This window comes from Artemia franciscana, chromosome 13, assembly GCF_032884065.1.
Source record: "Artemia franciscana chromosome 13, ASM3288406v1, whole genome shotgun sequence".
Classification (NCBI taxonomy): Eukaryota; Metazoa; Arthropoda; class Branchiopoda; order Anostraca; family Artemiidae; genus Artemia; species Artemia franciscana.
In genome coordinates, this window is record NC_088875.1 from 32,163,226 (window position 1) to 32,187,265 (window position 24,040).

General features: G+C 34.7%; 1 protein-coding gene across 1 annotated transcript in view; it reads left to right on the forward strand.

The window, feature by feature from the left end:
- LOC136034805 (TIMELESS-interacting protein-like) overlaps positions 1-13,233 on the forward strand; it is a 92,611-nt gene extending 79,378 nt beyond the window's left edge. Inside the window, exons 7-8 of the mRNA XM_065716222.1 lie at positions 4,937-5,029; positions 13,135-13,233. Coding sequence (XP_065572294.1) covers positions 4,937-5,029; positions 13,135-13,187 — 146 coding nt within the window. The 3' untranslated portion in view covers positions 13,188-13,233. The remainder of the gene's footprint in view (positions 1-4,936; positions 5,030-13,134) is intronic.
- The last annotated feature ends 10,807 nt before the right edge of the window (positions 13,234-24,040 follow it).

Consider the following 24,040-nt stretch of genomic DNA (forward strand, 5'->3'; position numbering starts at 1 on the left):
TGTAGAATTTAGCAATAAAGAGTAAACATTTTCACAGAAAATCTGAGTCTTAAAAACAACTAACATGACCTGAAACAAAATAAAAAAAAAGTTATTGGAATTATTTCTTTATGAAAATGACCCTGCTAGGATGTGTAGATAAACAATAATGCTTTTCCTTAGCTTGCAAGAGATCAGTGAAGAACTTACAAAAAAACAGCGTGTATTGTTTCCATTAAATCATTTTTCTTAGTAATAATAACGAATTTACTACTACTACTGCTAATAATAACTCACTGCAGCACCAAGCCGCCTGAGGCCAACACAGCTACGCACGCTCCTCCTCCAACCTACTCTATTTAAAGCCTCCCTCTTTACACCCTCCCAGGAAGTTCCCATTTCCTTTAAATCTTTATTTATGACATCCTCCCAACCCAGACAAGGACGACCTGCTTTCCGTGTAGCCCCAGACGGTTGGCCAAAAAGGACAATCTTCGATAATCTGTCATCCTTCATCCGTAGAACGTGGCCTAGCCATCTCAACCTTTCTTTCGTTATAGCCCCAGAAAGCGGGATTCAACCACACTTTTCGTACAACCTACTGTTTGAAATACGGTCAGTCAGCCGGGTACCCAGAACAATCCGTAGGCAATTTCTCTGGAAACCATCTAGTAAATTTTCATCTGCTTTTCGGAGTGCCCATGCTTCAGAGCCATATTTGACCACTGTCATCACTGTAGCTTCCAATATTCTAATCTTGGTTTGTAGGCTTATCTTTCTATTCTTCCAAACTTTTTTTAACTGTGAAAAAACACCCTGAGCTTTAGCTGTAAACATCTTCACTGCTCCCACCATCTTTACTAATAATACTACCAAGGTAACTGAAGCTCCCAACCTGATCAATCTTTTCGTTACCAAATGTCACTTGTTCGTCTTCACTTATTCCTAGCCTTAGTGACTTAGTCTTCTTAACATTAATTTTCAAGCCTATTTTAGCACCCTGAACTTGTAAAACCTCTAAAAATTCATTCATTTTGCTCACACTTTCATCTACATTAAAACAAACTTCAAGCCAGACTATCAAAAATGTTCAATTTGGTTTACATTGTGAAAAAAATTGCAACTTGACATTTGGAAAAGTTATTAAATTCTGAACGATTGAGCTATTGATCAACAGACATGGAATCAAAAAGCAAGATACATCTAGTGACTATGCCTTACAAATACATCAATGATTGCTACACCTTCTTTCATGGTTCGTTTGGATTTTAGTTCGTCTGAAGAATTTTAGAACAAGAAAACTGCATCCATAATAAAATTGGTGTTTTTGTATATCTTCAATATTTGCGTTTGAGAAAGGAGTAGATATCTGGTCCTTCACTTCATTCCACTTTTATGTAGACGTGGAATTGTCACTTTCTTGTGATGTGAATCACAGAGGGTTTTGTAAGCAACTTAGTGATTCAACTTCTCAAGATGATGATGATGGTGAGTTTATTCATCCTTCTCACTGGTTTAACTTGAAGAACATGCACTTTGGATGAATATCCGAAGAATGACCTATGCACTTTGCAATGAGATCGACTATCCCTTGAGAATTTATGTAAATTCAGATTATTGCTCAAATCACTGTCATACTCTCACCAGTTGCTGATGAGCTGCCAACAAGATCATGATAGTCTTTAAGTTTACTAACACACGTATGGTCATTAAGATTTTGTCTATGACATTCAGTAACTGACACTGTAATAGAAGTTGATTTACTGTTTCTACTTGATAACAGAAGTAACACTTTGGGCATTCATCGTAGAAACGGGCGAGATATGGATTTTTCCTGCATTTTATGATCACATCCTGAGTAGTGCTTTACCGTAATGTCTTTATAATTTGCTGTATATTTCTTTTTGAAAGTGCTGTTTCTGTTTTCTGGTAACAAGCCAGTTTAAACTTTGAGCTCGCCTAATTATAAAAGATTAATGTTTCAAATCCTGGGTACTGACTCGATAGCATATACTGCAGATGGTATTATAGCATTGGATGTTTCTCGCCATAAAATACTTGCATCTTTGGCCGCCAAATCTGGTTTTCCATTTCCTGCTCTGTCCATATGACCAGGCATCCATTGAAGGACTAAGTGTATTCCCATATTGACAACTTCTTGTAATGATTTGTGGCATAGAATTGTTTCTGGGGCTGGTTTCTTAGACAAGTAAAAGCTTTTAAGGGCTCTAATAGCGCTCCTGGAGTAAAAGCAGATCTTTACATTAATCCCAGGGCTAAAGCAGGAGAGAGACACAATGCATCAGACAGTAGGTGACAGGAGCAGACTGATTTTAGTAATGGTTTTTAACAAGGTTTTTGGATCAATTATCATGCTGAACTATAACAGAACCAGATCTTATTCTTTAACACTTTTACGGTATTTGTTTTTTATTTTATCTCTGTGTCTTTATTCTTAGTAGTTTTATTTGCACAAAGCAGAACAAACGACAGCGAGAGCCCATATAAAGGTCTTTCTTATTTATTACTTCTTTGTGAGAGGCTCAGATACTTATACATGGGCAAATAAAATACCCCCCCCCCCTCCGTTAGGGCTCATATAGGATTTGGAAATTAGAAGAGCTAGTAAAGCTAGTATAGATGGCGCTGTTAATGTCATGTTTAATATTGATTAAATAATAAAAAAACTAGTTTTTTTTTAACTGAAAGTAAGGAGCGACATTAAAACTTAAAACGAACAGAAATTACTCCGTATATGAAGTGGGTTGTCTCCTCCGCAGTCCCTCGCTCTTTACGCTAAAGTTTTTAATTGTTTTAAAAAGTAGAATTGTGGCAAAGAGTCAAACTTTAGCGTAAAGAGCGAGGGACTTCGGAGGGGACAACCCATTTCATACACGGAGTAATTTCTGTTCGTTTTAAGTTTTAATGTTGCTCCTTACTTTCAGTTAAAAAAGTTAGTTTTTTTATTATTTAATTTCTGAACGTTTTTGAATTAATGCATGTTTGATTTTGGCTCTCCGCACATAAATTATTGAAATGAAATGAGTATATTAATTTGTTTTGGCTAAATGGCTTTCACTTAGTTTTGATCAGAAGATTTCGAGAAATAAGGGGTGGGGAAGGAGGCCTAGCTGCCCTCCAATTTTTCGGTTACTTAAAAAGGCTACTAGAACTTTTAATTTTCAACGAACGTTTTTATTAGTAAAAAATATACGTAACATAAGAATTAACTTACGTAACAAACTTTTATATTCTTATATTTTTATTATGTGTACGAGGGGGTTTGTACCCTCGTTAATACCTCGCTCTTTGCACTAAATCGTAAGTTTTGTCCCAATTCTTTAAGAATGACCCCTGAATCAAAAAGACCGTAGAATAAATAGTTGAAATTACTAAAAATATTTTAGCATAAAGAGCGAGGTATTTATCTTCTCCTAAATACCTCGCTCTTTATGTTAAAGTATTTTTAGAACCCCTCATATGCGTAATAATTTCTGTTCGTTTTAAATTTCAATGCTATTCCTTACTTTCATTTGAAAAAACGTTTTCATGTTTATTATTTCATTGTTTTTTTATAGTAATGCTAGAAAATCCTGCGCCGTTTTCATTGAATTTTTCTTACCCCATGACATATTCCTCAAAGGAAAGATCCTCCCACAAAGCCCTCTCCCATCAACCCCACCCCCCAAACCAAAAAATCCCACTGAAAACGTCTGTACACTTCCCAATAACCATTATTATATGTAAACAGTGGTTGAAGTTTGTAACTTGCAGCCCCTCCCCCAGGGACTGTGGGAGAGTAAGTCATCCCCAAATACATAGTTATTATGATTTTCGACTATGCTGAACAAAATGGCTCTCTCAAAATTTTGATCTGTTGACTTTGGGGAAAAAATGAGCGTGGGAGGGGACCTAGATACCCTCCAATTTTTTTGGTCACTTAAAAAGGGCACTAGAACTTTTCATTTCCGTTAGAATGAGCCCTCTTGTGACATTCTAGAACCACTTGGTCGATACGATGACCCCTGGGAAAAAAAAAAAACAACAAAAAACAAATAAACACGCACCCGTGATTTGTCTTCTGGCAAAAAATGCAAAATTCCACATTTTTGTAGATAGGAGCTTGAAACTTCAACAGTAGAGTTCTCTGATACGCTGAATCTGATGGTGTCATTTTCGTTAAGATCCTACGACTTTTAGGGGGTGTTTCCCCCTATTTTCCTAAATAAGGCAAATTTTCCCAGGCTCATAACTTTTGATGGGTAAGACTAAACTTGATAAAACTTATATATTTAAAATCAGCATTAAAATGCGAGTCTTTTGATGTAGCCATTTATATCAAAATTCAATTTTTTAGAGTTTTGGTTACTATTGAGCCGGATCGCTCCTTACTTCAGTTCGTTACCACGAACTGTTTGATACTTTGTATTTAGAAAACTTCAGTAGTGTTTAAATTTCCTCATGTTGAATTCGTTTTTCTTGATGTGAAATAAACTAAAAATAAATGTGATGTAATCTTGATGTAAAATAAACAAAATAAACTAAAAGAATTGACATCTTTAAAAGTTTACTGGCTGATTTTTGTTTTCTTTTTTCTCTTGTTGACCAAATTTGAGTTTCCAAGCTTATGAAGTTTTCCATGTTCTTTGACGTAGGCTAGGATATTTAAAAATTTGGATTTGGGCTCACTTCAAAGGATATGTACATAACTTCTACTAATAGCCGTTAAAGATTTTTTACTACTGACCAGTAAAATAATCATTAAATGTCATATTTTGTCTCAAAGCTAATATGGTGGTTTCTTGTAAAAAAAATAAAAAAAAGAGTGATTAGATCTGAAAATTTGTGTAACTAACGAATGATAGTGGAGAAATAAAGAAGTTCAGCTAGCATAAATGTGCTTCATTGATTCTTCACAAAAATGTAAACCTGTTAAAATCTCATTCTAATTTTTCAGGCATTTCTGTTGCTATTCCAATTACAAAAGCAGTATCTCTTTTAATCAACGTCTTAATGGGACAATTTCTTGGTGAAGAGAGGCTTTCTCTAGGTAAAATCCACTAGAATATACTTTTTATAGATTATTTGATAGACTATTCTAATTGATAATAATATTTATCTTCATTCTACTAATTTTTTAAATATCAGTTACAGGGTAAAATACAAGGGCAAGTATCAGTCTTCTGATAAATATGAAACTCTGGCTGGTTAATGAGCTAGATCACAAATTTCTTTCATGCGACAAAATAGACCTAAATTTGAGCATCTTCCTTAAAAAGAAAAGAATTAAATTTTATTTTGAGCACTGCGGGATAGGGAAGTTTCAATGGGGGAATCTGAACACTTTTTTTTTTTAAATTATATTATGATCCTTGTAATTTTTAACTTGGCTTGTTATTTTCAGTTACCCAATATAAATCTAGATTATCAGCTCCCCTTCTTGCTTCTGTATGGGGGGTAGCATTAAATGACTGTGCTCCTATTTAAGGAACTGCTAAGAGGCTGTGTTCATGACGAACAGATATACCTCTAGCGTTTGAAAAGGGGACTCTTACTTCCCATCACAGGTCGCCAAAAAGTTTGCCGTTACTGTCTGGGAATTTTGACTAAAACTGTTACTTTTTGTATAAAATTATTTTTTGAAGGAACACGAAAAATTCGTGATAACTAAAAAAATTTCTTTTTATTGCCAGCAGATGATTGCTAGTTAGTACATACTTATATAATTGATAAGTAAATTATAGATTTGGTAGCTGTTATTCATGTGGTTAAAACATTTTGCCGAGTATCTGTTGGTGTACAAATGTTGGGACTTCCTCTACATTCTTATTTCTCGTGCTTACACGCCTTCTAAACTTTCTAAATCTGATCAAAGTGTGCCTTAGTTGTATGAGTTTATTTATTTTTTTTTTTTTTGGAGATAGCAACTGACAAAAAGAATTGATTTTATGACTAAGGTAATAAGCGTCGGTTGTAGGCTTCCAAATTTAAGCTGCAATATTAGCATTTGCGCATCAATGTTACTGATTTTATTGGGGTGATTGCGCCTCCCATTCTGGTTTTGCATAAGCTACTGACTGGGGAGTATGATGAAATAGAATAACAGAATAACTATGAAGCCGCTCCACTTGTTTGTTAATCTAAAATAACATTTACCTAAATGTCAGAACGTTTTTGTTTTTTCATTAATATGGCTTATAATTAGGACCCGACCTGTATGTCAGCCGGTGGATATGGTTTATCATTGTTAGGAGTTAAAATCTTCTAACAAAACCACCATTTTTCTACCTGGGACCCTTTCTATTTGCGCCTGTAACTTTACTGTAACTGTCTGTTTGTTCTTGGTGCACGATGAAATAGATAGCTATGAAGCCACTGCGCTCGTTTATAAATCTATAATAACCTGTATTTAAAATGTCTCAAAATTCATCTGCTTTTAGGAGCACCCATGCTTCAGAACTATTTTTGACCACTCTCATCACTGTAGCATCCATTATTCTAATCTTGATTTGCAGACTTATCTTCCCTCTCTTAAACTCTTTTTTAACTGTGAAAAAACACTCTGAGCCTTGGCGAACAAGTCCAAAAAATAGACTTAGTGAGAGGAGGTATTATCGCTTATCTCAAATGAGAAGGGGCTGCCGAAGTCCTCTCCAGTTCACTGACTAGCAAACCCAAACTGAAAGTGAAATATCAGAAACCAAAATTCGCCGCAATTGCTAAATTTGTCCCCCTAAGTTCTACACCGGATGATATCCACAAAAGTAATTCTAGCATACTAGAAGCTAAGCGATTCGGCAAATCAGGTACCGTAAAACACCTTTTTGGTTATGTCCTTCTTCGAGACAAAGGTCTGAAACCAGAGATTTATGTGGAGTGTACCCATCTGAGAGTAACCGAATTTAGAGAAGTCCCCAAACGCTGCTTTCGTTGCCAGTCTTTTGACCATCTTGCTCGCAATTGCGCGAACGAGGTCAAGTGTTCTCGTTGTGTAGGCTCCCACGAATCGATGAAAGAAAACTCATGTGGCGTAGAATCTGTGTAATGTGCTCTCTGCCCAAATGGGCATAACACCTACCCGAGTTACGGTTTCTGTTGCCCTGCAGTTAAGAAAGCGCTCCTGAAGAGGAAAGACGGAAACAAGTGACTGAACTCTCAATTATTTCAAGAAATGTGTATGGGCATAATGCGGGAAAACTAGTATATATTCATGAAATGTGTTCAAACTTTAATGTCGTGTGTCTCCAAGATCACCTGCTCAAAAGTGACAGTTTCGGCTTGGTGTAACGAATTCCTCATAAAACTATTTTCCTTCACGAAGCTAAGCGTTGATATAGTCGTGGTAGGCCTTTTGGTTGTACAGCGATACTAGTCGATGATCAACTCGATTGTAAATTTTCATGAATCTTGTGATTAGTATCTAGCAGTAGAATTCCCAGGACCATCTGGATTTCTTAATTAATGTCTACTTACCGACAAACCTTAACAGTGACCAATCGGAGAAAAAGTTCTCAGGAGCATGTAACCACTTAAGTAGGCTCACCCATAAACGCTATGTGATTTGTGGCGATTTTCAGTGCGACCCAAACAGTCCTGGTAAAGTAACTGATATACTTCTCGCCAGCTTACCTGACGATATCTCCACATACATAAAAAGTCAGCAATTTACTTTTATTCATAATTTAGGCTCGACTAGTAATATCGGCCATGTTTTAACCAACGTAAGACTATCTGGATCAGTTTTAGTCGAATCAAAACACACAATGAGTGACCATCTTGGCCTAAGTTTCAAAGTTCCATTCAAGCCAGTTACCCCTATCCCCAAAAGTAGAAAATTCTATATTAAGTCGGAGTGGTCGAAAATAAACAGAAAGCTGTACGCTGCCACGTCTGATAGTATTCTAAATAAAATTAAAGTACCGTATCATGTTCCTACATGGAACTAAAGACCCAATATCCTTGGGTATTTATTGTTGGGAGATAATTCATGCAGTATAAGTAGCAGAGACCGCTGTTGTACCAAAGTGCAAAATTAGGAAAGGCGCTCGCTCCACGGGATGGGATACCTGCCCCAAACTCAAAATTGCTAAACGGCGAGCCAAGCTGTGGTATCGCATATGGCTCGGCTCAAATAATGCTGACCGAGTACCTAAAGAAGCGATCAGTAATCCAAATTACATGTGGAAGTGTTTTAAAAATTCGTGTCCGGAAGAGTGGGTTAAGCATTACAGTGGCGTCTTTAAATCTAAGAACTTAAAGCGGGAAAAAGACAGTGAAACTAGTTTGAAATGTAAATTACAATCCCTTCTAAAAAAAAGAAGCACATTTGTAATTGCTCCTGCAGATATAAAGCGTACTATCCGTCAGTTAAAGCGCTAGAAAGCCCCTGGTTTCGATGGCATATCTACAGAACACCTCCAACACGGGTCTGACTTGCTCTACCAGCATCTTACCTTGTTATATCAGATGTGTATTGATTCTGCAATAGTGCCACAGTCTTTTCATACTGGTATAGTTACTAATATACTAAAAAAAAGGTAAAAATGCAAACGAGTGCTCCGATTACCGCCCAATAACAGTTTCTACCACACTGAGTAAAGTGTTTGAATGTCTTATACTTTCAGAAATAGTATCCAAGTGCTCGCTAGATTACCGTCAGTTTAGTTTCCGTCAGAGTTTGGGTTATGCTTTTGCTCACAGGGTTCTTAAAAGAGTTATAGCTAAAGCGGTTCGGGCTTGCCCCTATTTATATATAGCGTAGACATATCATCGGCTTTTGACTCAGTAGCTCAAGCGCAAGTATTAACAAAGTTGTTGGAGTGCGGGGTTAACCCTCACGTCTTAAATATTGGTATGATAATTCTTTCATTAGAATTAAGTTAAATGGAGAAACTCTGTCACGACCAGTGAAAGTTATAAGAGGTCCCAAACAAGGTTCAATACTTAGCCATATGCTGTTCAGTATATTGACTTCATCTGTCACTAAAGGTATTAATGGTGCCTTATAACTGATTCTAGCGATCTTAGTCTATTGTGTTACGCTGACGATGTACTCATGATAAGTAGCAACCTCTCTACTCTCCAGTGCAATCTAGACCAGCTAACTCTAAACAAGGATTGTTTAGGCCTAAGTGTGAACGCTAAGAAAACAGAGAGTTTTTAATCTTTGGTTTACGGCCATGCATGCAAAACTCGACCCCATTTAGCACCGCCACTTCGTATGTTGTTTTATGGGGGGGCAAAAGTATTTCTAGAAAAACAGCTGCAATACCTGGGTATCACTTACGGATGTAGCATAACAAGCACTCTTTTAGTAGAAAATACATCTAAGGCAATTAGACTCAGCTATGCCAAATTAGCTTCCCTTAAGTATACCTTTAATAGAAAAGTTCTATTTCGACTGTATTCAGCTGTCGCTCTGCCACACCTGTTGCATATCGCACCTCTATGGGAGTGGCTTTCAGTGGCAGAAAAATTGAAGCTTCGTTAAGCTTATTGCAAGTACCTAAAAATTTTACTGCATATGTCACTCCACGAAAGAAATTCCTCATTGCTAAACCTTTACAATATGCATGATATGATACCTGAGGTGGAAGAGTTGGCAAGGTCTAAGTCCCTTTGTAAACTGGCAAGTTTCTTACCTATGCGTTTTTTGTATGATTGTGATTTTTGAAGTTGAGTTGTATTAGTTCACATCATAATTTTTTTTTCTTTTTCTTTTACTCCACTTTTTCATGTTGTATGAGTGGCCATCAATAAATTACTTGCTTACTTATTTACCTACTATTCCACTTCTAACATTTTCACGTCTCCCACCGTCTTTACTAATAATACAACCAAAGTAAATGAAGCTCTACACCTGATCAATCTTTTCGTTACCCAATGTCACTTTTTCATCTTCGTATATTCCTAGCCTTAGCGACTTAGTCTTCTTAGTACGATCAACACACCAATTTTAACACACCAATTTTCAAACCTATTCTAGCACCCTGAACTGGCAAAATCTCTAAAACCTCATGTATTTTGCTCACACTTTCATCTAGGATGCTTAAATCATCAGCATAATCTAAGTCCAGGAGATTTTTTCCTCCCTATTTAATACCTTGTTCTCTCATTGCCTTTTCTGAGTCCATGAAAATGATCCATATCAAGGGGGTATAACACAAACCTGTTTAACTTCTTATTTAATACGAAACCAGTTGCTAACCTCATTTTCTACCTTAAACGTAGTAGTGTTGTTCTGGTACACAGCATCAATCACTTTAATGTATTTGTATGGTATACCTTACAAGGAAAAGACCTTCGCAAACGCTGTTTTATCTACAGAATCGAAAACTTGCTCATAATCTATAAAACTGAGGACCAAAGGCGTTTGATAACTCAGGCTCTTCTGAGCCTGATTTATCAAATTTTATTTATCAAATTTGGTTGACACACCATCTACCTTTTCTAAATCCGCACTGTTCTTCTCTTATAACTTTGTACAGTATCTTATAACTCAGTCTAAAAGTATCATATTACTAAGTAATTTGCTACCTACGGAGACCAGACTACTGCCTCGATAATTACCACACTCACTCTTATTAGATTTCTCATACAGTGGTTTAATTAGGGGCTCTCCTGAAATCGCTAGGTACTTCCCTTTTTTCAAAAATAATCCTTAATAACTTTTTCGATCCTCAGAGCCACCATATGTAAGAAACTCATTTACCACTCAATCAGCACCTGGGGCCTTACTATTTTTTCATGCTTTTAATGCTGTCACTAATTATTCCTGACAAAACAAATCTTCCTTCATATCCTAGGTATCACAAAGATTGTTTTAGTTTCCTCTGTATCTTTTTCTGCGGCTCTGTCTGGGTTTAGCACATTATCAAAATGTTCTACCCATCTCTCTTTAATTCCTTCTTTATCACTAATTGTGGCCCCGTTTCTATCTTCAACTGGGACAAGTCTGGATTAGCTACTCCCTCTCAATATTAATATGCCAGTACATATTTTAGTTTTATGCCGTCAAGTTGTATCTTCCAGATTCTTGGCAATTTTATCCATTACTTCCATTTCACATCTTCATAGTTTATATTTTAATGATTTCTCCACGTTATTTACATCCCTTTTGTTTTCGTATGATCTATCCCTCCGATAATTTTTGCACAAGCCGCTTCTCCTCTCTATTAAACATAAAGCTTTTCTATCAATATTCCGTGCTAAGTTCCTAACTTTCTTCCCTAAGACACAATCAGCAACTCCAAAAGATGGCGACCTTCACTTTTAACATCAATAACATCTCTCCTATATACCCTAGTATCTTGCATTGATCCTGCCAGTCTTCGGTTTACAATAGCATAATCTACAAGATTTGCTGTCTTACTATCACGTGAATACCACGTTAACTTAAGGGCCATTTTATGACAAAACGTCATATTGCTTATAACTAGATCGTTATACCTTTAAAAGTGCATACAGTCTGTAGTCATTTCTGTTTTATTTTCCTAAACCAAATTCACCTAGGCTATGATACCATCTATCCCTATTTCTACCGACCTGGGCGTTAAATCTAAAACATCATATTTTTACCTGGCCCCTTTTCTATTTGCTCCTGTAACTGTCTATTTGCTCTTGGTGCACGATGAAATAGAATAACTATGAAACCGTTACACTCGTGTTTAAATCTATAATAACCTATATTTAACGTGTCTCAAAATTTATCTTCGTAAATTGTTTTCCTAATCGTGAAGTTTTGCTGATTTATCAGATAAAAATAATCTTTTTATTGTTTTTTTTTTGGTAGCCCTCTTATTATGCTTTTCTTTCGGAATCAGTCTTTAGCAGCAAGGATCTTAGTTGGTACCCGTGGGAAAACTATAAAAAGACAAATTCTATTCGAAGATTCCCGTGTATTTTATCATCTCTTTGACGTTTTTATTAACTATGACGGATTGGCATTGCCCTTTTTTTCCTGGAATAATGTAATCCTTGTTAAATTAGTATAATCGATAAAATTGTATTTAAAGATTGTTAAGATATTGTCAACACCACTGTTGGTAAGTAAATTTAGTCACTCATCATCAGTCAGGGAATTTATCTGTATTACAGTTAGATTCCAAATCCTTGTGGTTGTAGGACTGGGAATTCGATGTAGAATTTGGGGGTACTAGTGACATAAAATGTTGTTTTCATATCTTGTGGTCTTTGAATTGCTCACATTTTTCACCAAATATCTGCTTTGTATGCTTCAATCATTTTCAATAACTTCAATTCAACAGTTTTTACCTCGCCAGTCCTTAAAAAGCTGCTTTGCTCCCTGATATTCTATATTTTATTTCTTTAGGGAAGATATTCACTATAGTTGATAATGCAAAACATCGGTTTCGCTAAATATTTGCTCCGTGTGAGACCATAAACGTGAAACCAAGTTTCCGTTAATAAATGAAGCATAATACATCCAGAAATCGTTATTTCAAAACTTTGTTAAAAAATAAAAAGAATCAAGAGTTCTTGGTTTGTCTATTTTTTTGTGTTGTATTATGCTACAATTTACTGCTGTTGTTTAGTGTAAATGTTCTTTTTTTGTTTTTCTTTTTTTCTGTCTTCTTTATTTTTCTCTGTTTGTTTTTATGTTTCTGTAGATGGGTTCTCAATTAAGTATATATAAAGAATATACACGAAAACAACCAGTAAAGGTAGGCTCATGTTCATTATGAACAAAATTTGAGGGGTTGATAATCTCATCGATTCTTTTGCTTGCACGGTAATATATGTATCAAGGGATGCAAATTAAAAAAAAAATACCACCTAAAATAGATAAATTATGTGAGCAGTGTAAGAATTCATTGGGAAGATTGCGAAAATTTTGAGGTTTGCTAAAATGATCTGGGTTTGAAGGGCCCATACTCCTCCTCCCCCTTCCTGTGTATGTGCCTTCGTCCGGTTGATTAATTTACTAGCAGACAACCATCGCAGTCGTGTGTCTTCTAAATTGGGAAATGTGTAGGACAAAAAACAATAGAAATAAAATTGGTCTGCTAGCCAAGGTTTCTTTTCATCCCTAAAATGAATTCCTTGATTAGACCTTAATAAGAATTATTTTGAACTTAGTTTGTTTTCATTTTACTGCATATTTTAGTTTTGACTTAATTAATTTTTTTTTTTCAGAAGAGCTTTTGGGCGTAATGCTTGTCATCTCAGGTGTGATGTTTTGTTCTTGATGCACTTTTTATAAGGTTTCATTAAAAATGTCTGTGCAAGCTGAAATTTTCCATTCTGTTTTCGCTTAATAGCTGTCTTACAACACTGTATTTTGGCTATTAATTTGATGCTATTGGTAACTGGAAATCATTGATTATGTAAATATTGACAATTTTCAATTGTGTCCCATAGACATAGATGGATACAGGTCCCAAACTTTAGAAGGTGGGTTGGAATCAGAACATTTTTTCGGAGGGATATAGTCATGAAAATGTTATATTTCAAAGCCATAAATTTTCCAGAAGATCTTCTAAAACAAAACTTCATGAGAAAATTCCTGTCCTCTGCATCCAATTGTAATTATAGAATTCAAGTTCTCCGTCAACGTGTTGCTACATTCTGTGAATAAATGCTAAGTATGGCTAAATTATCACGACTGTTTTTATTCTTTTTCCTCGCAGAATGTAGAACAAGAAAAACGAAAAAGAATTGAATCTTCGGCCGTTAAACATAGCTATTTTACAATATGAAGAACAATTAAAAATGCAGTTTTTCTTATGAAAGTAAATAGCGTCATTGAAATTTGAAACGAGCATTAATTATACCGTATATGAGGAGTGCTGCCTCCTCCACAACCCCCTGCTCTTTTTGCTAATTTTTTTGCAGTACTATGCTGAAACCTATTCGCGTATTTGTGCTTGAGCAGTTGGTTTTGAAACATCAGGAAAAAAGTCAAACTTTTTGGAAATTTTCAAATAAAATCGGGATGCCCAAAAAGTAAGGGTTGGATTTGTAGCAAAACTCAATCCTATTAAAGAAAACCTTGTTAAGGGCATAAATCAGAGTAATCGTTCACTGAAAGTTTATCATATTTATGTTAAAAATTCGAAATTATCAATTGAGGGGGTTCTTTCCGCAGTCTTCTATCCGCCCCCTCTCAAAAACTACTCTTTGCTCATGCATTCACAAAGGAAACATTTAAATTGTATCACTGGAACGAAGTTGGATGTAATGTGTTTGGAACTTTTAAGTTGGTTAATTAAATGCAACGAAGTTGGCCAAAAGCATTCCTGGTAATCAAAACTATCGTAAGAGTTTGCTACTCCTAATTTTTTTCAGTTTGTACATTCATTTATAAAAGATAAAAAATTATAGGTATGCTAAAAAAAAGTCTAAGGCTAGGTAAATAAATAAAAGCCTTCATTTAACATCAATGAGTAATAATGATGTTCCTAGGTAGAAGCTCGCTTTAGTTTGTTTTGAATACCTATTTTGTGTTGCTACGCAAGAACTTTGTTTTGGAAACTATATGTAAATGGCTTCAAAGTCTAATAAGTAGAAGTGTTTATTTTGACATTTATGAGTCACAATGGTTTTCCTTGATACAACTTTGCTTTAAGTTCTTTTGGATACCCATTTCGCATTGCTTCACAGGAACTTTATATTTTGGATACTATAGCTGTAAACGGCCCCACTACCAATCATCGAAAAACTGTTGATAATGATAAGATGTTTTACATACTATAGCTCCTTTTTTTAACGAATAACGCTAGATTTCAGTCAGACGCTTAACTGCTCAATCGTCTCAATATTCAGCTGAAATAGTTTTTAATTGAGCATCTTTAAACCTTTCAAAATAGGTTTGAATCTTTTTAGAGATTAAATAAAAAAAACTAATTTTTTTAGCTGAAAGTAAGGAGCGACATTAAAACTTAAAACGAACAGAAATTACTCCGTATATGAAATGAGTTGTCCCCTCCGCAATCCCTCGCTCTTAACGCTAAAGCTTTTAATTGTTTTTAAAAAGTAGAATTGTGGCAAAGAGTCAAACTTTAGCGTAAAGAGCAAGGGGTTGCGGAGGGGACAACTCATTTCATATACGGAGTAATTTCTGTTCGTTTAAGTTTTAATGTCGCTCCTTACTTTCAGCTAAAAAAATTAGTTTTTTTTTATTTAATTTCTGAACGTTTTTGAATTAATGCATGTTTGGTTTTGGCTCTCCGCACATAAATTATTAAAATGAAATTTGTATATTAATTCTTTTTTTTGGCTAAATGGCTTTCTCTTAGTTTTGATCAGACGATTTTGAGAAATAAGGGGTGGAGAAGGAGGCCTAGTTGCCCTCCAATTTTTCGGTTACTTAAAAAGGCAACTAGAACTTTTAATTTTTAACGAACGTTTTTATTAGTAAAAAAAATATACGTAACTTAAGAATTAACTTACGTAACAAACTTTCATAACCTTATATTTTTATTATGTATACGAGGGGGTTTGTACCCTCGTTAATACCTCGCTCTTTACACTAAATCGTAAGTTTTGTCCCAATTCTTTAAAAATGACCCCTGAATCAGAAAGGCCGTAGAATAAATAGTTGAAATTACTAAAAATACTTTAGCACAAAGAGCAAGGTATTTATCTCCTCCTAAATACCCCGCTCTTTATGCTAAAGTATTTTTAGAACCCCTCATATGCGTAATAATCTCTGTTCGTTTTAAGTTTCAATGCTACTTCTTCCTTTCATTTGAAAAAACGTTTTCATGTTTATTTTTCATTGTTTTCTTATAGTAATGCTAAAGAATCCTGCGCCCTTGTCATTTAATTTATCTTCCCCAATGACAGATTCCTCCAAGGAAAGATCCTCCAACATAGCCCCCTCTCCTCAGCCCCACCCCCAAACAAAATACAATCCCGGTGAAAACGTCTGTACACTTCCCAATAACCATTACTATATGTAAACACTGGTCAAAGTTTGTAACTTGCAGCCCCTCCCTCAGGGATTGTGGGGGAGTAAGTCATCCCCAAAGACATACTTATTATGGTTTTCGACTATGTTGAACAAAATAGCTATCTCAAAATTTTGATCCGTTGACTTTGGGAAAAATGAGCGTGGGAGGGGGCTTAGATGCCCTCCAATTTTTTTGGTCGCTTAAAAAGGGCACTAGAACTTTTCATTTCCGTTAGAATGAGCCCTTTTGCGACATTCTAGGACCACTTGGTCGATACGATGACCCCTGGGGAAAAGAAAAAAAACAAACAAATAAACACGCACACGTGATTTGTCTTCTGGCAAAAAATACAAAATTCCACATTTTTGTAGATAGGAGCTTGAAACTTCTACAGTAGGGTTCTCTGATACGCTGAATCTGATGGTCATTTTCGTTAAGATCCTACGACTTCTAGAGGATGTTTCCCCCTATTTTCCTAAATAAAGCAAATTTTCTCAGGCTCGTAACTTTTGATGGATAAGACTAAACTTGATGAAACTTATATATTTAAAATCAGCATTAAAATGCGATTCTTTCGATGTAGCTATAGATATCAAAATTCAATTTTTTAGAGTTTTGGTTAATATTGAGCCGGGTCGCTCCTTACTACAGTTCGTTACCACGAACTGTTTGATTGTAAAGTGTAAAACTAACGACTTAAATTCTTCTTAAAGCAATCCGTCTTTTGTCTGATTAAATAAAAAATAAGTTTTTTTAACTGAAAGTAAAGAGCGACATTAAAACTTAAAACGCACAGAAATTACTTCGTATATGAAAGAGGCTGCTTCCTCATCAGCGCCCCGTTCTTTACGCTAAAGTTTGACTCTTTCTCTCAGTTCTTCTTTTTAAAACAGTAAAAAACTTTAGCGTAAAGAGCGGGGCGTTGATGAGGAAGCAGCCTCTTTCATATACGAAGTAATTTCTGTGTATTTTAAGTTTTAATGTCGCTCCTTACTTTCAGTTAAAAAAACTTGTTTTTTTTAAATTTAATTTCTGAACGTTTTTGAATCAATGCATGTTTTGATTTTGGCTCTCCGCAGAGGAATAATCAAAACGAAATTTGCATATTTTTTTTTTTTTTTTTTTTTTGGCTAAATGGCTTTCTCATAATTTTGATCAAATGATTTTGAGAAAAAAAGAGCGGGGGACGAAGCCTAGTTACCCTCCGATTTTTTGGTTAATTAAAAGGGCAACTAGAACTTTTAATTTTTTACGAATCTTTTTATTGGTAAAAGATTTACGTAACTTATAATTTAGCTTACGTAAAGAACTTTTGTATTCTCATGTTTTTATTACATATATGACGAGATTCGCCCCTTCGTCAGTACCTCGCTTTTTACACTAAAGCTTAAACTTTATCCCAATTTATTAAGAATGACCCCTGAATCACAAAAGCCGTAGAATAAATAGTTGAAATTACTAAAAATACTTCAGCTTAAAGAACGAGGTATTAGAAGGAGATGAGCCCCTCATATGGGTAATTATTTCTGTTTGTTTTAAGTTTTATTGCTGTTCCTTACTTCCAGCTTAAAAAGCTTTTTCACATTTATTTTTTAATTGTTTTTTTTTTAAATAATGCTAGTAAATCCTGCTCTCCCTTCATAGAAATTAACTTCTCCCATGACAAATTCTCGATGGAAAGTTCCCCCAGAATATCCCCCTCTTCTCAACCCCTCCCCCAACCAAAAAAATCCTCCTGAAAACGCCTGTATATTTTCCAATAGCCATTACTACATGTAAGCACAGGTCGAAGTTTGTAACTTTTTGCCCCTCTCACGGGGACTGTGGGGGAGTAAGTCGTCCCCAAAGACATAGTTATAAGGTTTTTTGACTACGCTGAATAAAATGGCTATCTCAGAATTTTGATCCGTTGACTTTGGGAAAATAATTAGCGTGGGAGGGGGCCTAGGTGCCCTCCAATTTTTTTGGTCACGTAAAAAGGACACTAGAACTTTTCATTTCCGTTAGAATGAGCCCTCTTGCAACATTCTAGGACAACTGGGCCAATACGATCACCCCTGGGAAAAAAAAAAACAAAAACAAAAAAACAAATAAACACGCATCCGTGATCTGCCTTCTGGCAAAAAATGCAAAATTCCACATTTTTGTAGATAGGAGCTCGAAACTTCTACAGTAGGGTTCTCTGATACGCTGAATCTGATGTTGTGATTTTCGTTAAGATTCTATGACTTTTAGGGGGTGTTTCCCCCTATTTTCCAAAATAACGCAAATTTTCTCAGGCTCGTAACTTTTGATGGGTAAGACTAAACTTGATGAAACTTATATATTTAAAACCAGCATTAAAATGCGATTCTTATGATGTAGCTATTGGTATCAAAATTCCATTTTTTAGAGTTTTGGTTACTATTGAGTCGGGTCGCTCCTTACTACAGTTCGTTACCACGAACTGTTTGATCAACAAACCTAAAAAAACAAATCTTCTCGAGGTAACTAAAATACGCAACTTCAGGTCATTTTGAAAAGCATTGATACCATTTCAAATTATCCTAAAAACTTAAATAAAATTCTATCCCCGAAAGAAGTTCGGAAGACAGTAGCTCCAAGTACTAAAGCAACTACAGAAGAGGTACAAGACGTAAATTACAAAGCATTAAAAACTAAAGTGAGAGATATTTAGTTTGTTTCTGTGAAGAAGAACAACCAATGCCGTTTGGTATTACCTTGCAACATCATTAAAGTTTGTTTTTAAAACCTGAATAACAATTTAACTGCATCCATCATTACCTTTTATGTTTTACTCAGCCTTTGTTTTACATATTCACCAAGTGATGATTATTTCATCATTGCTGTAAAGTGGAATAAAACCGGAAACGATTAGTTAAAATTGTTAGCTAACGTTAACTGATGGCCCAAAAAATGCTCTAAGAGTGTATATGTGTTCGCTGTTTTCAGGAAAACTGGATGACTCGGAATGGTCTACATTTGCTATTGTAGACTGCTTCGGTTCTCCAGTTTTTGGTCATCCAATATGTCCTTCCAGAGCCTCCCTCTTTGAACTTTTTAAGCCTCTCCATTTTCTTGGTAATCCCCCACGTTCCGTTTTTGAATTTATTGCTTAATAAAACCAACGGAAAATAGAGTAAGTCGTCATCACAACTCCCCTTTTCGGGTTATTTAGGTTCTTTTGGTGCCAAACCTAAGCACAGAGAATTGAAGGAAGCCTGATCTACATTATCCAAATCACAAACAAAAATTATACGACATAAATGTCAATTTGCTCTATCTAACTATGTCTAACAATTCGTGATAACGAAAAGGAGCAACCCGGCTCAATAGTAACCAAAACCCTAAAAATGGAATTTTGATACAAATAGCTACATCAAAAGAATGCATTTTAATGCTGATTTTACATATATAAGTTTCATCAAGTTTAGTCTTACCCATCAAAAGTTACGAGCCTGAGAAAATTTGCCGTATTTAGAAAACAGGGGGAAACAAAGCCTTAAAAGTCATTGCTACATCAAATTTAGCGTATCAGAGAACCCTATTGTACAAGTTTCAAGCTCCTATCTATAAAAATGTGGAATTTTGTATTTTTTGCCAGAAGCCAGATCACGGATGCGTGTTTATTTGTTTGTATGTTTGTTTTTGTTTTTTTTGTTGTTGTTTTTTTTTGCCCCAGGGGTGATAGTATCGACTCAGTGGTCCTAGAATTTTGCAAGAGGGCTCATTCTAACAGAAATAAAAAGTTCTAATGCCCTTTTTAAGTGACCCAAAAAATTGGAGGGCACCTAGGCCCCCTTCACGTTAATTATTTTCCCAAAGTCACCGGATCAAAATTCTGAGATAGCCATCTTATTCAGCGTAGTCAAAAAACCTTATAACTATGTTTTTGGGGATGACTTACTCCCCCACTGTTCCCGTGGGAGGGGCTACAAATTACAAACTTCGACCAGTGCTTACATATAGTAAGGGTTATTTGGAAGTGTACATTTGTTTTTAGGGGAATTTGTCAGTTGGGGGAAGGGTTGAGAAGAGGGGGATATGTTGGGGGAACTTTCCTTGGAGGAATTTGTCATGAGGGAAAAAAATTTCCATGAAGGGAGCGCTGGATTGTAATTTTAAAGTAATATGTGATACAATTTGCATTCTATCTAAAATGAAATTTATTTCAAAAAAGAAAAAGTTCGATAAGATTAGTAATAAGGATAACAGATTATATTTACCTATTAATTTTACTTGTAAGCAGATTGAAGATATTAATTTACCAGAAATTTTAAATCAGCGGCATGTGAAACAGGCCCTTCCTAGTAATTTAAATTATAATGATAGTCCAGTTTTAACTTATAAATTTTCAAAAACTATTGGGCAAATTATTTTTAATTATAATTTAATACTAAAAAAACTAGATAGCGATATAAATTGGAAACCGGTTTGTAATTGTAAGCAACTTGGCCCATTTGTAAATCCTACTTACAAACATGTTATAACAGGGGACTTGTCAATAATAAAGCAAGATGATCTTCAAATTATAATGAATAAAGGGGCAAATTTCCGTCTTTCTCATCATCTGAAACCATCGAGTGTTCTTGATGGCTTGGAAAATGATTTTGATTTATTTATTGATAAGTGGTGTAAGAAAGAGAATAAAAATAAAGAGAGTTTTCAAAGTTGGAAGAATTTAATTATTAGTAGAGTAAGAAATAAAATATATTCTAACTTAAAAAATAGTAACACTAAATCATTATTTTATAATGCGAAGATTAAACAAGCAATTGCTAATCTAAAGAATGAATTTGTAATTGTGCCAGTGGATAAAGCTAATAATAATTTTGCCATAATTTGTCAGAAGCTGTATTGTGATATCTTAAAAAGGGAGTTAGGCACAACTAATGTTTATGAAAAGGTAAATATAGAGGATGAGAATTTAATTGAAAAGACTGAAGAAATACTTTTTAAAAATTTTAATATTAAAATAAATGACAATGATAAAAAGTTCCCTTTCCTATATTGGACTGTAAAATTTCATAAGAATCCCCCTAAACCACGGTTTATTGCTGGAGCAGCTAAATGTCCAACCCGCATTGCTGCTACTGACCTCTCTTTAATTTTAAAGGAAATTGTAAATAAACTTAAAACCTATTGTTCTGGTATTAAAAAATTTTCGAATTTTAATCCATATTGGAGTGTTAATAATTCACTGCAGGTGATAGATTCTTTAACAATGGTTTCAGCTAAAAGAATTGAGTCTTTCGATTTTGCGACAATGTATACTAATTTATCACTCAATTTAGTGTTAGATAATTTAAAAACTGTTATAAAGAAATCTTTCCTCTTATCTAGTAAAAGGTTCTTAAAAATAGACAGTTATAATAAAAAAGCCATATGGACAAACTGCTTTAATACTACAGTTAACTTGAGATGTTACAGCTTGGATATGATTTTTGAGTTATTGGAATTTGTTTTATACAATACTTATATAAGATTTGGGGGTGATTTGTACAAGCAAATTATGGGAATTCCCATGGGGGGGAATGCCAGCCCATTTATAGCTGACTTGTTTTTAAGTCAACTAGAATATAAATATATGATGGATAAGAATAATCCAATTAATTTAAAACATGCTTTGTCAAATAATAAAAGATATTTAGATGATATTTTGGTCTTAAATTGTAAGGATTTCATTGATATTTCTAAAAATATATATCCATCAGAGCTTATTCTTGAGCCTAGTCATGGCGCTGGTCATGAAGATCATTTCTTAGATTTAAATATTAATATTTGTGATAATAATAAATTAAGTTTTAAAATGTATAATAAAACGGATGATTTTGATTTTGAAGTGATTAGTTTCCCATTCCCTGAAAGTAATATACACTCAAATATCACATATTCAGCGTTTTTCTCACAGTTACTTCGTTATGCAAGGATTTGTAGTAATTATATTGATTTTAAAAATAGATGTAAAATCTTAAGCCAAAAATTGATATCAAGAGGTTTTTCTGCAAATAAATTAACTTGGCAATTTAAAAAATTTAGTTTTCATTATAACGAACTTTTAAATAAATATCAAAAGAATTATCTAGAAATACTTAAAGAAATTTTTGACTAATTTCGGAGGTTCGAGAAATGTTGTCACAGCGCCATTTATTTTGAATTGTGTTTCTATTTGAGCGGAATTTTTTAAAAAATTAGCCAAATGGTAAAGATGAATTATATAATTGTTTAGTTCATTCAGGTTTTTTGCAATGTGTTAATATTTGTGATTTGGTAAAATTTATAATATTTAGTTTACCTATTGTTGCTAAAGGGAGGGATATATTAACAGGATAAGCTTGTTTTGGTTTTACTTGGTTGTTTTACATTTGCTGTTTTTTTTCATAGACATGTATTTTGGGGGTGATACCTGACGCGGGGATGCCATGGATATTCTGTGGTAGCCACAACACTGTGCTGGGTAGAGAATTTAGAGTGGCGAAACCCTATATAGGCCAGTGTATTCTCCTGATGAGCCCTTATGTTGGGTGTTGCCTCTGAATTATTTGTCTATATTATTTTTTCTATGGTTTGGTAAATGACGACTTATACTTATTGACGACATGACTGCCTGTCCATGGATTATTCTTTATGGTTGATTGTGTGTGGCTATGCTGTTTGACCTATGTGATTGTATGGATGAGTAGGGTTAAGGCCTCATTCAAGTGCTGGTCTATATTAATCACTAATTTAGGAAAACAGTCTTCCTTTTCTCCTTCTGTCTCCTTTTTTTTTTTTTTTTTTTTTTTTTTTTTTTTTTTTTTTTTTTTTTTTTTTTTTTTTTGTGCTGTAGCATTGGTGATTTCTCTTTTCATGATATATATATATATATACATATATACTTATATATATATATATATATATATATATATATATATATATATATATATATATATATATACATTTCTGATATCAAGCCCATGCTACCTTCTTTTAAAACCATTCTGAAGGCTTCTTAGCCCCTTCCTTTGCCTACAAAATGTCCCCTGTCATTCCTCTCTTGGAAATCTTAATCAAGAACCAGAATTTCCGTTTTATCGTTTTTAACTGTTACCCTTGTCCGGCTGGTACACACCCAATGAAGTCCAAGAAAAACAATTAGCCAATTTTCAGCACAACGGCTTGAAAGGAAAAGACTATCAAAACAATTAAGTGCAGTCAAAAAACTTTTGATTGGATCAGACATATCTCATGACAGGATTAACACAGTGCACGTAGAGTTGAACTTCTGGCGATTGGTCGCTGGCTCTCAGCGTGCTGAAAGAAAAGAAGTGTATGAAAATGAAGTCTTGATTCACACTTTGATGACAAGTCTCGCCCTCGGCACCTTTACAAGGAAACTGCATCAAGTTTTCAAGCTAAATTTCAGACACGCTATGAAAATGTATGCCTTCTATATCCTTTGGCTGGTTTTTACTCAGCAAGCCGCATGCTGTGTAGTCAATTCAGATGGTCAGTAATACTCCTTACAAACATATATTATAAAATCACGGGCCTGCAGCAAGCCCGCAGATTCAGACGCATTCCATATGGCTGGTCAAACTGCAATTTGAATGACTGAACTTTATTATCCGTAAAAGTATAAAAAAAAACACAAAGTACGGAGTATTATAAAGAAACAAAAACAAAAACCATAAACAGCAAGAAAAAAATTCAAACTAACAAAGGACAACATGGACTAATTAACCAGTATCAATATCGAAAAAAGGCTGCAGAGGGTCGTAAACGTGAATAAAGTAGATAGTCTTTTTACATAAATCATCACTGGAAGACCGAATTCAAGAAGGCAATTCTATAAAACCAAATCGAGCAATTATTTTTCTGTTTTGGTGCCATCTAGGGAACCGGAGGAGGAATTTGCAATATCTGAAATAAGCCGCACGTAGAGTATGGTGATTTTTCTTACGAAACAGATGAGCCATGCCTGATAAAAACAAAAGCACAGGGGTGCGAAAAGCGTTATAAATCATGCACAAACCGTTGCGGTTGTAACGGCTTTTGTTTGGGGATATTTTTCCGTTAGCAACGTGTAGGTTTTTCACGGTTTGATTCACCAGGGATGAAATGGTAGTGGAAAGTATTGAACCGAAACACAGACCAAGCCAACTAAC